General features: G+C 34.3%; 1 protein-coding gene across 3 annotated transcripts in view; it reads left to right on the top strand.

The window, feature by feature from the left end:
- Positions 1-5,209: 5,209 nt before the first annotated feature.
- The window catches only part of LOC128186324 (titin-like), a 71,236-nt gene continuing 62,785 nt past the window's right edge, over positions 5,210-13,660 (top strand). For all 3 annotated transcript variants that reach the window (XR_008243933.1, XR_008243934.1, XM_052856123.1), the window contains exon 1: positions 5,210-5,436. Coding sequence is in view for 1 of the 3 variants with exons in the window: in XM_052856123.1 (XP_052712083.1) it covers positions 5,413-5,436 (24 nt within the window). In the remaining 2 variants the exon portion in view is untranslated. The remainder of the gene's footprint in view (positions 5,437-13,660) is intronic.

The following is a 13,660-nucleotide window of genomic DNA, read 5'->3' as shown; positions in this document are numbered from 1 at the left end:
TCTTGAGTTATTTCCATACCTACATATACGTGTACGTATTTCCAATATGCGGGTCAGTTGTGGCGCACTTCGTTTATTGTCCGTCTTAGGTCCTCATTTCTATCCATTTCTGTTGTTTCATTAGTAAAGCATGCCAATCAGTAAAGAAAAAGGTGAAACCGATCTGAGGCAAAAGTTCCAAGAATTCTTGTTTTTTTTTCATATGTTCCCTATGTTTTACTCTAAAAATAAAGAAAATATCTCTTATTTGGATTTATTATCATGGGGAAATATGATATGGTTTAATTCATCGGCAGGAAGTTTACATGTAATACTTATCACAATTTTTCAAGTTGTCATCCTTGACTTGCTTGACTTATTCCTGTTCGCTCCTATAGGACCTAGCATAGGGCCGTCATCCGTTGTCATCCGGGTACTTTCAAATCGTTGCGTTTTGCAGTGCGAAATTCTAGATGACATTTTAAAATATTTTTCACAGGGACTTTAATTCTCCTAAAGTGATGGAGAGGGTGTTTCAAAACTGATTTCAAGGACTCTTTTATTTATTCTGTGAATGTGTGTATTTTAGACCTAAAATGTGTATTCATGAATATCGAAAAACAGATTATTAAGCGAAAATTAATGGACACAAAAACCTTACACAGACAATAGTCTAATTTTCTTCGAGGACTTATTGATGTTTATGAAAAGGCGTATGCAATTAGACTTGTTACATGCAATATATACATAGAGTACGTTATATACTAGTATCTTATTATATAGAGTACGTTGTATATCAGTATCTTATTAGAAAACAACTAAAACAGTTGTGTAAACTGTAGAGAGCTGTATAGCTCACAATTCAGAACTGACATGAAATCATATCTATACATATGTAAGTGATTTGTAAATAACTGCCTGAAGAATCAGGAATGACGAAACGTTTGCAGTCTGATCGAATTGTAATTTTTTTCTGGTTATTTGCTAGATAGATAGATAGATAGATAGATACACACGCACTGTTCCTCTTTTACCTACCGCAACCGCCATCATTGTTTAATTAATAGCTGAAATTTTACATTTCTATTTAAACGGTCCGGGACATGAAAAGTAAGTTCAGCAAAGAAATCGCAAATGTTGAGACTAACTATAACGAGATTTTTCAGAACAATGAATTCTAAGGAGATAAATAGCCTGAGCTCAGTATGGTGTTGGAAAAAATGTACCGGATACTGTACGGGTAAACTATCCAAAATATTCAATATAATGTAAACTGAACCTTCCATTGGCAACTTAAAACTTTTTTGGAAAACTGTCCTACTGGATTCGCCCACCATTTGGATGAAGTGGTGTGGAGAATGCGCGTTGAACAATTGAATACTACTAATTTAATGCTAGAGGGGGTTGGATGCCCCTTCCAGACAATTCAAACATATTGATCCGCGCACATGTTGAGACAGTTTTGGGCAACGTGAATAATATTTTAAAAACCCGGTACATAAGAGTAAAGAACATGTTATTCGATATAGCCGTAATATTAGTCACTAAGGAAGTTACTCTAGGTTGTAAAATATATACTCAATGTCACTCTAACAGATGCGTGAGGTGTTTTAAAGTTTTATGACGGTTCTTCACATAAACGAATGCGGCCATCATGAAATATATTTGCAAATTTACAATTGCTAGCCGATTAAACATAGCTAAATTAATATAAATCCACATGTCTAAAAACATGTTAAAGTGCTTTTGGTTTTACAATGAAAATGTTACATTACCTTAATTCTTTACCTATTAAAAACACATCAAAATAAACTCTTGGTTATTTAAAAAATAATGTCAAGGGGGAAAAAAAGGAATCAAATTAAATGTTTTTTTTTTATTTACGTATTACATAGTATACTATTTTACATTGATTCAATAGGTCCACATGAAACTGAACTAAAGGAAAGAAAGGCGCGTTGCATTATATTCTACACGTGTATGCAGGGTTGAAGAAAAACAAATTAAATCCAGACAGTGTAAAGTAACTGGGAAACGGATCTGGAGAGACTACGTGTAGTTGACATTTTTTTTTTAAATGCATGCACCTTCTTATTACAGTGTTGGGTTGTTACACACAGGGACGTACATGTATATACCCATGCCAATTTTCCGGGGCGGGGTGGGTTAATTGTAATCAGTAACCGTAAGCAGTTGTAATAAATTACAGATTGCTGAGAAATCAGTAATCATTCATTTTTCTGATTATAAGTAATCGTACATGCATATTTAAATCGATTACTCTTTTTTTTTTTAAAAGCCTGTAATATAATGATAATTTTTTTTTTTAAATTACTTTTTTTATGATTACAATAGTAAGATTAAAATGTTTAAAATCGTAATTCATTAAAGATACTAGGTGAAAGAGCTTCAACCTTAGAAAATTATGGTACATAAAGTAAGAAATAGGTATGAAGCAGGTGAATTAGCAGCTAAAGTGATACAGGTTTGTTTAATGATATATCAAAGCATGTCCATATTGTCTACCATTGTGTTATAATTAAATGTAGTAAAAAACAAATAACAATTTATGGTGTAAGTTCAACACATGTCAACACATTCAATTTTATGTAAATGGTTTTCTGTTCAATCCATATAAGTAAAAATGTGTTTTATTTGATGTATTAATTATTGTCCTTTTTTTTTTTTTAGAACATACACAGAAATATCTACAAAACTTAAAAAAGATGGTTTAAATAAAAAAACAACAACATCTCAAATGTCAATGGACACACTGATACAATTTAATCTTCACCAAATGTTGATGATAAAATCCAATGAAAAAAGCTTGTGAAATTGATAACCTGATATCCGAATTAATGCTCCTGTAAAAAAAGTATTTTTTTTCTCTCCTTAACATTTAAACTAAGAAAAAAACCAAATACGTGTAATGTCATCTAAAGTAATCACAAGTTATCGTGATCACAAGAAGGAAAAGTAATCTAATGTAATCGATTACTTCTAAAATTAGATGTAATCAGCTTGTATAATTGTTTGCTTTTGAAATCCAAGGTAAGTGTACTTTACTCAACTGCTTTGGAAAGTAATCGATCCCATCCCAAGTGGTAGCTACATTGTATATAAAAATCTATTTGTAAAAGATTTGACCGTATCGCAATCTACAATATTCGCTATTGAGCTTGTACAAACTAAAAAAAAACCAACTAAAATCATCCGTATAAGGTAGGCTGAGGGGACTTCAAATTTGCCTGTAAGCATATATTTTTTTTTATCGCTTTTTTTTCAATATCGTTAGAAAATATAGAACATACGGGGAAAATTATTCTATATATCACAATAGGAACAGCTAGTTTTTCGCTATTGTCCATAGCTTAAAGTGCAATTAGTCAACGGTGGAGAAATTCTAATTTGGAGATAAATTACAGAAAACGGACACTAAATTGCATAAACAGGAATGATATTTTACGATTTCATCGACCATTCTCGTCGAAATTATTTTCTTTCCAAGAGATTATAAAAAATCCAAATCACGCAATGTGGAAAATAATCTTCCATATATTGTAAAATTTCAATGCATTTTACATGTATCCATGTATTTATTAATGTATAGAATACAGTTTATATATTATCAGAATTGAGGACATCATGATTACAAGTTAATTATTTCTTCATGTATTGAATTGAATTGATTGCTTTTAAGCTGCAAATGTCTCCCATAATATACATGTATTTGGACTCATTGACAATTAAGAAATGTTACATTGCTAATTAGTAAAAGCACATGTATATATAGATCCATGTGAAGAAACGTGTTATAAAATGTTCTTACTAATAACTAGAGTATTTTAAGCACAGGAACCTGGCGTTAAACTAGTAAACTAATGCCCTCTATTAGAGGAAATTATTTTACTATAAAAAGAAATATTTTTAACGTCAGCTGCCTGCGATTTTAGGATATACTATATACATAACTATATTAACACCACTGATGTTCCTAAAATACCGTATATCTATACGTCCTAATTAAGATGTTTTCTACTTAATTAGGATTTCCTAATTACCTTCTTCCTAAAAGTTTAATTTAAAGAACAATCTAAGAACACATCTTAGGAGTGTCATCATCTCAAAATCTAAGTTACTGGATTTTGTTAGTCTAACAATGAAATTTGATAAAAGAGACTGTTTCTCTCTTCATTATATTTAGGACAGTCAAAAAAAATATATGCCTCTTAGTATGATCCCACAATTTTTAGATTGAATTTTCACGAATAAAGTCATCAAAAAGGTCGCCATTTGAACTGTTAGCATTATTTAAAGGGGACTTGAACAAGCTTTCAATAATCAATTGGCACATCAGTTCATAGAGATAATATGATAGAGGAATAAAGTGTTGAATTATTATATGTTTCATATCATTATTTCAAAAAGATGGCCCAGATTGAGAAGCTTGCACATGCTTCTGTAGTACTTGGGGCTACATGGACCGTGGATATCGGCCTTAATAGCTTATATTGTAGAGCTTAAACAGGGTCCCGGGTTCGATTCCCGGTCCAGCCATATGCTTTCAATATTCTTACTTTCCTATTACATTTTGTGTCGTGACCTGTCCCTGGAATTGACAGGTTAACGCCTACCAGGGGAAGAACCTGGGGTAATCTTCGCGGGCGAAGACCATTTAAGGAGGGAGGAATGTACTATTTCGGGTTATATGGATCGTGGATATCGGCCTGGATAGCTCAGTGGTAGAGCTCCTGAACAGAGTTACAATGGTCCTGGGTTTCATTCCCGGACCAGCCATATTTTTCAATATTCCTCCTTTCCTAATACACTTCATATGCATATCTTCCGGGGGAGGGGGGGGGGGGGTTGTGACAGAAGTATCGAAGGGTCTATTTATTTCATCAAATTGCCTTACAAGAAAATCATGCTAAGTTGTTAAAGAAAAAAATGACTTTATTTGAAATAACTAGGTTTTTGTACATACCATGCATACTTTAAGGTATTTCCGGACAAAAAGGGAGAATGTATTTTATATTATTAAAAAATGTGAAAATTTTACAGATTTAAATGTAAAATAGACTGATTAAATAAGTGAAAAAGACAAATTAATATGTTAATTTTATTCGTTAAGTGTAAAGTCTGGCTAATAAAAACTAATTAAGCTATAATGTGTCACTTCCGTATTATGCAGCGGTATTCAGATTAAGATCGGGATCGAGATACCGCTTCATGTCATAGGTCACAACAAAACAGGTCTGCCGAAAATAAAGTCTTCAAGTTGTAAATAGTTCAAGAATAGAACTTCCTGGTTGTTAGATTAGGAAGTTAAACATCGAAAATGGAATCCGATTGATATTTTCTCAATTGTGATAACGATTGGCAGGGTTCGGCTGAAAGAAAACGAAAATACGAGAGTGTTGACTAAAAGTAAACATGTCTTGGACAGCGGGGATTTTGGTAAGACCTGTTGTCAACTTTTTTTATTACTGTATTTAGCAAAATAAGACATTTATTTAGAAATATAACGGACCAATATTAATTAAGGGCAAACAGGAAAGGTAAGAAATTGCCATTGAAATTTTTATTTCATATGTTTACAAATCTTTGGGTGGGGGTTGGGGAGAGGGTATCTTAATCTGCTTTCTGGTTCTTAAGTAAACATTATTTGAGAATTGAATTGGACCATTTCCAACTTCTTGAAGTTGAAATGCAGTTTAAAAATGTTGATAACTCAGTAATTCTATATAGTAGCTGCATTTCTGTTGCTCGGATCCCGGTCAAAATATAAAATCGGATGGACGACCTGGGAGCTACAGTTTTTGTGTGCAATAAATGTACAAGTTTTTCACTGGGTGGCACTATAGCTCCCAGGTCGTCCATCCGATTTTATATTCCGACCGGGAGCTACAGAACTGCAGCTATTGATATAGGTATGTTACCCTTTGGCCCCTTCTCTCTTTATCATAAAGGTTTATCTTTTTCCTATGTACATGTACTCTCCTGGTTTATAACCTGCAAGTCTGTCCTTGTCCTTGAACATGCCTGACAAATAAAGAGAAATGACTGTTTTTTGTTTATTGTGCTAACCTAAGAAAAGGCTCAAGTGAGCTTTTGTGTTAAGAATGAGTTTGTTGTCTTCTGTCTTCTATGTTCGATTTTGATGTCATCAATTTTTACATTACTGGTACATTTTTTTTCTCCAGAACCTATTTCAACTAATTTTGTACAAGTTGTATTTGAGTTAAGAGCTTTCTTATTCTTAAAGAACTATGCTTCCGTCAAAGGATGTTTTGATAAAGAAAGAATGAAGGTAGATTGGGTTGTCAGAATGTTAGACACCTCAGCCAAACAAGTAACAACACTTTAGCCCATGGACATGCAGTTAATTCAAACCCAATGCTATCAAGTCTGTCTACTGTTTTTGAAATACTCTTATCAAGAACCAAATATTCTGTAATATCCAAACTTTTACATAATTTTGGGGCTATCTGAGCTGTGCAGTGTGTAAATCCATTTTGGTACATGTAGCTCAGTACAGTGTATTAGAGCTCCTGACTAGAGTTGCAGGGTCCTGGGTTTGATTCTTGGTCCACCTACCAGTGATATGTATGTTTATTGTATATTTGCTCATTCCTCCTTTCCTATTACAAACTACTGTATACCTGGGTTTCCATGTTTAAGCAATTTTGATATGATAAACAGGTTATGGCAAGGTGAACTTGTGTTGTGTCTTCAGGGGCAATCGGGAGGATTGTACAGACCCAAAAACGCACTACTACACCAGCTGTACGTTTCTCGCACGCTATACGGTTTGTACGATACAATACGTTTCTTTCATGGTACGGCACGCTTCTTGCACGATACGATACGTTTCTCATACGATACGATATGCTTTTTGTACGATACGATACGTTTCTTGTACAATATGAAACGTTTTCTATACGCTTTCCATACGGTTTGTACGGTTTCTGTAGGTTTTCGTCTTACAAACGCTTCTATATTTTTCTTAGAATCAAAATACACGCAAACATTGAAAGATAAGAATTCTGAAAAAGGATGAATAAAGAGTAATGGCTTTGTTTTAAAACAATTTCTGTTAAGTCACCTGAGCCAAAAAATTTGCTAGTGATCAAAAGCTACCATGTTTTCTCATTCACTTTTTTTTATTATAACTTTAATATTAATTTTCCACGCTGAAATTACTTTTCTCGCATAGTGAATGAGAGAGAGAGAGAGAGGAGAGAGAGAATGAGAGAGGGAGAGATACGTATTTGAAAAATAGAGATACGTATTTAGTTTGACAATCATTGATTTGAGAATTCGTTCAGAAAGGAACATTACATTTGTATGATATCAAATCAGATTACATTGTACATCACAGCGAGTTTATCTGTTGATGAATAAATAATTTCTACTAAGGTTTAACCGGGGTTAGCATTATAACAATTGGAAGTTTCCTTGTGAAAATGTACCACTTTTGTTCTCTCTCTCTCTCTCTCTCTCTCTCTCTCTCTCTCTCTCTCTCTCTCTCTCTCTCTGAAATTCTTCGATGCAAATAAACCTTCTTACTACATGTAACAATGTTTAACCCCTTACACTAAAATAAGAAAAGAAAGAAATTGTAATACAATTTAATGTGATTTACATGTAACGCTGTATATTTTTATCTACCGGGCAATTTCTCCATTTGGTCTATTTCTCACACGTAATTTTTCCGCATTGTCGCTACTTCGGTACCCACATTAATGACAAAAGTAGGTAAGCATTCTATTTTCAAAGATTCTCAAAAATTATGTCAAGGTTATAAAATATCTGTAGAGTATTCATTTTGCGTTTTTACATTCGCAGCTCTGTTAAGGTTTACTTTGTGGTTGCGCCGACCAGAAAGTACAGGAAATGTTAACTATGACATCACACAAAACAGCAAGTCGTTAAAATGCTAAGGAATAAAGTAATTTCCGATTGCTATGGGTACAAAAATATTAAACTTCATTAAAAATTACCTATGCGTGTAACTTTGTAAAAAAAGTCCAACAACGATAAATATAAACTAGTTACTGCTCGCGGTGCACTTGTCGATGTGACGTCTGATACTGTAAATTTTGACGCAAATTTTGTGTAGAGAGGCGGATCAATCAATTTTTTAACATGGAAAAATGCATTTTATAAATAAACAGAAGATAATCTTAAAACAATTATCATACCATTAAATCCTATCTATTATGCTTGTTTAGATTCGGCATGTGATTATTTTTTAGAGCTTGTATTATTTCTTTTCTAGAGTGTTCATAATACAAATTCGATGTGTTTGACATCGAAAAGCCTATCTGAATCCGCTTTTTACAAGGGCATTGCGACCTTTTGGATATAAATTAAGGGAATGCTTAATTCATTTAAAAGTGCTGCTGCTTTGTTGAAATCTATAGAATGAATTAATAAATACGTAAAATATTTAGCGAAGGTCATATAAATTCTCACCGGAGCTCATTCCTTTTATATTTATTTTGACTTTTGGGTCAAATATTGCTTTTTTATGTATTGTTATTGAAAAATTGTGGAAATGTGGGAAAAAGTAAAAACAATATCAACTCAATTTGTAACAACTTATCTTCACTCCAAATTACAGAATAGTATTTGAACAATTGAAATAAAAACATAACATGAAACATTGGTCAAATATATGGCAATTTTAAAATTTTTTTTTTTTTTTGGGGGGGGGGGGAATCATGGTTATAAAGAAATAATTTAATAACCAAATCAAATCAATATGGTATCAGCTTATATTATAACTTGATAACAAGATTGGATATGTACAATTGATGGACATTTTTAACATCACAACCATGAAAAATAAAATGGAAATGGAAGTAACATCCTTTTATTGTAAAGGAATATAACAGTTTTCTAATTTTAAATTTCGTTTTCACTCTCATCATCAGATTCTGGAGTATTTCTTGAATTGGAACAGTTGATTCCTCTACATTCTTCACATCCACATGAACACGATATGCCATGTTTTTTACAGCTACATTTCTTATTGTCGCAGTTGGTTTTGCAAATGCAGTGGATGATTTTCAATAGGAAGTCGGGTGCAGGTGGTTTGGACATTTCAATAGGTAGAAGTTTGCCAGTTTTAAGAGTCCAACCCCATTCTGTAGGATCAAGATCTGCCACTGATTTGCCTTTCCAGTACTGACGTCGACACTATAAGTAAACTTGCATTGAATGAAATATGGCACCATCAGATGTTGGTGGAAGTGACTGCACTTGGACCACAGCATTCCTTTTAGATGACATTGTTTTTGTCGTGAACTTTCTCCATCTGAGAATGTCTAAACCCTCTAGCGGTACCCCACCATACAAGTTTACTAATGCTTCTTCTCCCGCCTTTATTATATCTCCTTTGCTAGAATTTTCTTGCAAAAATACAGCTCCTTGTGATTTTAGATAAATGTCAGTCATTATCTGTTTCAAGGCAGCAGGTTTTTCCAATGCCATGTAAACGACTAGTTGTGTCACACCCTGTTAAAGCATGAATAAACAGGAGTTTACGACAACTATCAATTCCGAGAACTGACTTTGTTTTTGATATATCCCAAACTCTGTGGTTTTTCATTGACGTTTGTTTGTCAGTGGTGAAAAAGATTTCTCTGCCTTCATTTGCATAATTGCACAGCAGAACTAGCAAATCAGTGTCTTCTCCATACACAACCACCGTGTGATCGTCTGCCTTATTAACATCTGTCTGACATATCAACAAATCTGCATCACCCTCACTTTGTATAGCTTCGATATTGCTCTCTTGCAGTTTTCGTACAAAGAGTTCAGCAAAGCGTTGCTTGTTTGATACATTCAGAAGAAAAGTTTCCTTCTTTATTCTCAGTGGCATATTCTCAGTAAAAGTGATTGTGTTTGTTTGAATTCCTTTACTGCGCCTCATGTGAGTCATATCTTTAGTTGACGTACCGATGTAACCGTCCATTACAATGTACATCGATGGGATTTTGAAAGCGCCTTTCAACATGATCAACATATTTTGAGCAAATCTGGGAAAATGTCTCGCCTTTAGACCATGGTATTCGATGCAGTAGAGATCCTCCATCGATTACATTAAATAGATTTGTTGTTGGGAGTTATTCAGCATGGCAGTCACCTGTACTTCATATAGCTTCAGCAAGCGTGGCTTTTGCTGCCTGCTTTAAAAGACCATTTGCTTCAAACATTGATGTCGGAAAGCTTGAAAGTTCATATTGAAACAACTCAGCTGTTGTGTTCAGTGTTTCTGATCCAACAGCTGTCAACCTCTGAAACATGAGCTGAGGATCAATTTTCGAGAATTGTGTGACATTACTGTCCGATGTTCCTTTTATATCAAGAGGAACCACTTGTTCTTTCCTTTTAAATGAAATTTCTGATACCAATTGTCCAGCCATAGACTGTATAATTTTTTTGCCTATACTCTTTGCAGCATCTGCATTTGCGTCGTTGTCTGCAATAATTCCGGTTTCAAAGTTACGTAAAGTCTTGTCATGTAAGACAAATGGGTCCCTGTCTTTCAAGAAGTCGCGCAATACATTGACATCTTTGTTTTCTTTTTCCATTCTTGATCTGGACATATCGACATGCTGATCACTTGTTTGGTATCCTGTGTCAGTAAATGATTGCATCGCCTGATTATATTCTGCTAATGTTGGCATAGACAAAAGCCATTGCGCCCTCTGAGCTTCCCCCATTCCTCTTCCGCGTGGTAATCCGCCTGTAGATTTCACGCTCCTCATCAATACCTGCTCTATAATCAAATCAGTAGACAAACCTGACCAACACCAATTGGTTCTTCGTAAAACATGATTTCCCTTCATGAAATGGTTATATACCTCTGGGTGGACTCTGTTTAGGTCCTGCATTTGAGATAGATAAAAATTCACAGATTTAACATACAGATTGTGACCTGCAGCTGCATAATATGGCAACATTTCCTGCAATGTGGAAAGATGAAGCTGCCAATCCCCTGTCTTTTCTGCATCCAAGAAGCGTTTCAAAATGGCAACCATCTCACTAAATAAAAGCCATAATTTTGCTGTTCGAGATTGTTTGATTTCATTTGTTTTGTCTCGAATGCGCTTCTCCAATGCAGTGAAAACAGGAGCATCAATAGCCTGCTTAACAGAAATGTCTTTCGAACACAGGCGACTGTATAACTCATCTGCTTTGTCCAAAATGGGATTTGCCTCCTCAAAGTCACTTTCAACTTTATCACACTGATTCATATCGAATATATGTTCGTTAAGCATGCATCGCAGTGTCTAAAAGCATCATTGCTCGAACTGCATGGGAAACTGCCTTCCTGCTTAACATATGACTAACAGCGTTTGGGGCATATATGAGTTCTAGTATTTCTCTAAGCCCACAGCCTGATATAATTCTACCGATGCTGCCAATAAAACACATCTCTGCGTGGAAAGCTTCCAGACGTACGTCAAAGTTGCTACATTCCTTCCTACTTGTCATCATAACTGCTTTCCAGTACAAGGGTTGATCAAACGTTATGATTGGAGTTCGATTATATCGTGAAGCTTCTTTGGAAACAAACATCAACGTTGAAAAGATGCAATTCAAATCACTTGGGTTCAAATCAATCATGGGCAAAAACGTTATATCTGAAACCCCTTAATTATTACCTTCTTGAACCATTTGCATAATCCCAGACCAACCAGGCAGAGGTGATCTTAAAGGCCATAGAACATTTCTCAAGGTGTCGATCTTCCAAGAAAGGTTTCTGCTTTTAAGATGTCTCAGCTCTTGTAATTCATGTTGCGTGAACTTCTTGTGTTTTTCTGCATTGAAGTAAAATAACCTGATATGGCCAGATGCAATTAAGTCATCAGTAGTAACATCCAAGCGTTGAATGCATAGAGGGTTTTTCCCTAACCCGGGAGACAAACAAGATATAATCCCCATACCATGAAAGGTGTTATTTCCATCAATGGTGTTGATGTTATGGTCTACATTATCTGCTACAAATTGTAGACAATGTGATTCGTCTAAAGGGCATGTCTCTGTTTTGATGAAATGACAGCAGATGATTCGAATTTCTTGGCTTCAAAGTATGATGAACAAAACCCCATACTGTTTAGGGTATCTATTAGAAACCTGGACCCAAACATATGATGCAGTTGCACTGCAAGTCCAATTTGAAGAGGTTTTTTCACTATTCTTGGTCTTGTCGCTTTTATGATAGCTTGACCAATTGAATTAATTTTGGTTGATGAGACATTTTCAAAAGTTACTACTTTCAGAAATGATGATAAACTGTCTGGTAAATGACCCTCTTTTGACAGAATATTTGGATAAAATGCCTTATCTTCCGGCATGTTTCGTATATCATTCTTGATCAGTGTTGCCGCTGTGTAATCAGAAACCTTTTATTCACTTCGTCAGACTTAAGAACTGATTCCTTATAGAAAGTATGCAGTATGGTTGCGGCATTCTGGCGAAATGTAACTACATTTTCTTTGCCGTTTAATTCAGTTATTATGATTGAATTACCATAATGCTCCTTTAATTTTATTTTCCCATGTTGATTAGAATATGCCTCATCTTCTGAAAGACTTTTCAATGACATGTGGTCTACTAGATCTTTGATTGTTGTCTGTTCGTCGTCATTTTCTTCCAAGTACGCGGGTAGGTTAAGGCAACTCCGAGTTTAATGACCGTCAAAATTATGATCAATTTAAAAACTGTTTATTTTTATGAAAACAGTGCGGAATATTAATATCAAGTGAATGTGTTCACCAAGATATCATTTTTCTACTTCGGAATCGACTCGATCTTTGAAGCTGCCGTGCCATGCGTATGGTATCACACGACAGTTAAAAATAGATCACTTTTTTACCTTAACAAAAAATTAAAAAGTGTAACACTACCCCGAAGTTTATTTGTATGTTTGCTACAATAATTCGATCGGCAATTAGTTCATGTTTATTGGTATAACTGCTAGAATCCTATTAATAATCGCATAAAAAAAATATTGTAAATATTTATTGGAAACCCTCTCAATTTCTACAATTTCATTGAAAATATTACGTATTTTTCATTTAAAACAACGAAGCACAGGATTCTAGCAGCATTTTCAATTAGTTTAGGTCATATACCGTTGATATTTACCCAAGTCATCTTTCATAATATCCGGGTTAGTGTTACACTTTTGCCTTTCTTTGTATACACTGACAGAGGAAAGGCTGGTCAAGCCATATTAATGTCGATCTGCTTACCTTATAACACTCGCTTATTAAACAAAGTATCCATTCCTGTATTATCCTGATTATATCCTAACTGACACTCATCTAAATCTTAGGTATCTGTATTAAATAAGTCTTATTTCGGCATTGTTTACACTACATTCCAATGATTTGTCTCCCGACATGATCTTATCTATTAAACATGCTTGTGACGTCATCAATGATAATTATACGTAATAGAGAAAAATCGAAGATATATACAGTTAGAAGAGTTTCTAGTGATATTTAGGGTCTTCCGTTTCCAACGGAAGACCCTATTGTTTTTGTTAGGTTTCTTTTTCTCTAGTTTTCACTATTATTATTCTTTTTTTTTTCTTAACATTTTTCTTAAAACTCAAATATCTCAAATATGCTACAATGGATTTTTATGAAAATTTCACGAA

Source organism: Crassostrea angulata, chromosome 5 (genome assembly GCF_025612915.1).
Source record: "Crassostrea angulata isolate pt1a10 chromosome 5, ASM2561291v2, whole genome shotgun sequence".
In the NCBI taxonomy this organism is placed as follows: Eukaryota; Metazoa; Mollusca; class Bivalvia; order Ostreida; family Ostreidae; genus Magallana; species Magallana angulata.
Note: the sequence above shows the minus strand (reverse complement) of the source record. Positions and strands in the feature narration are given on the sequence as shown.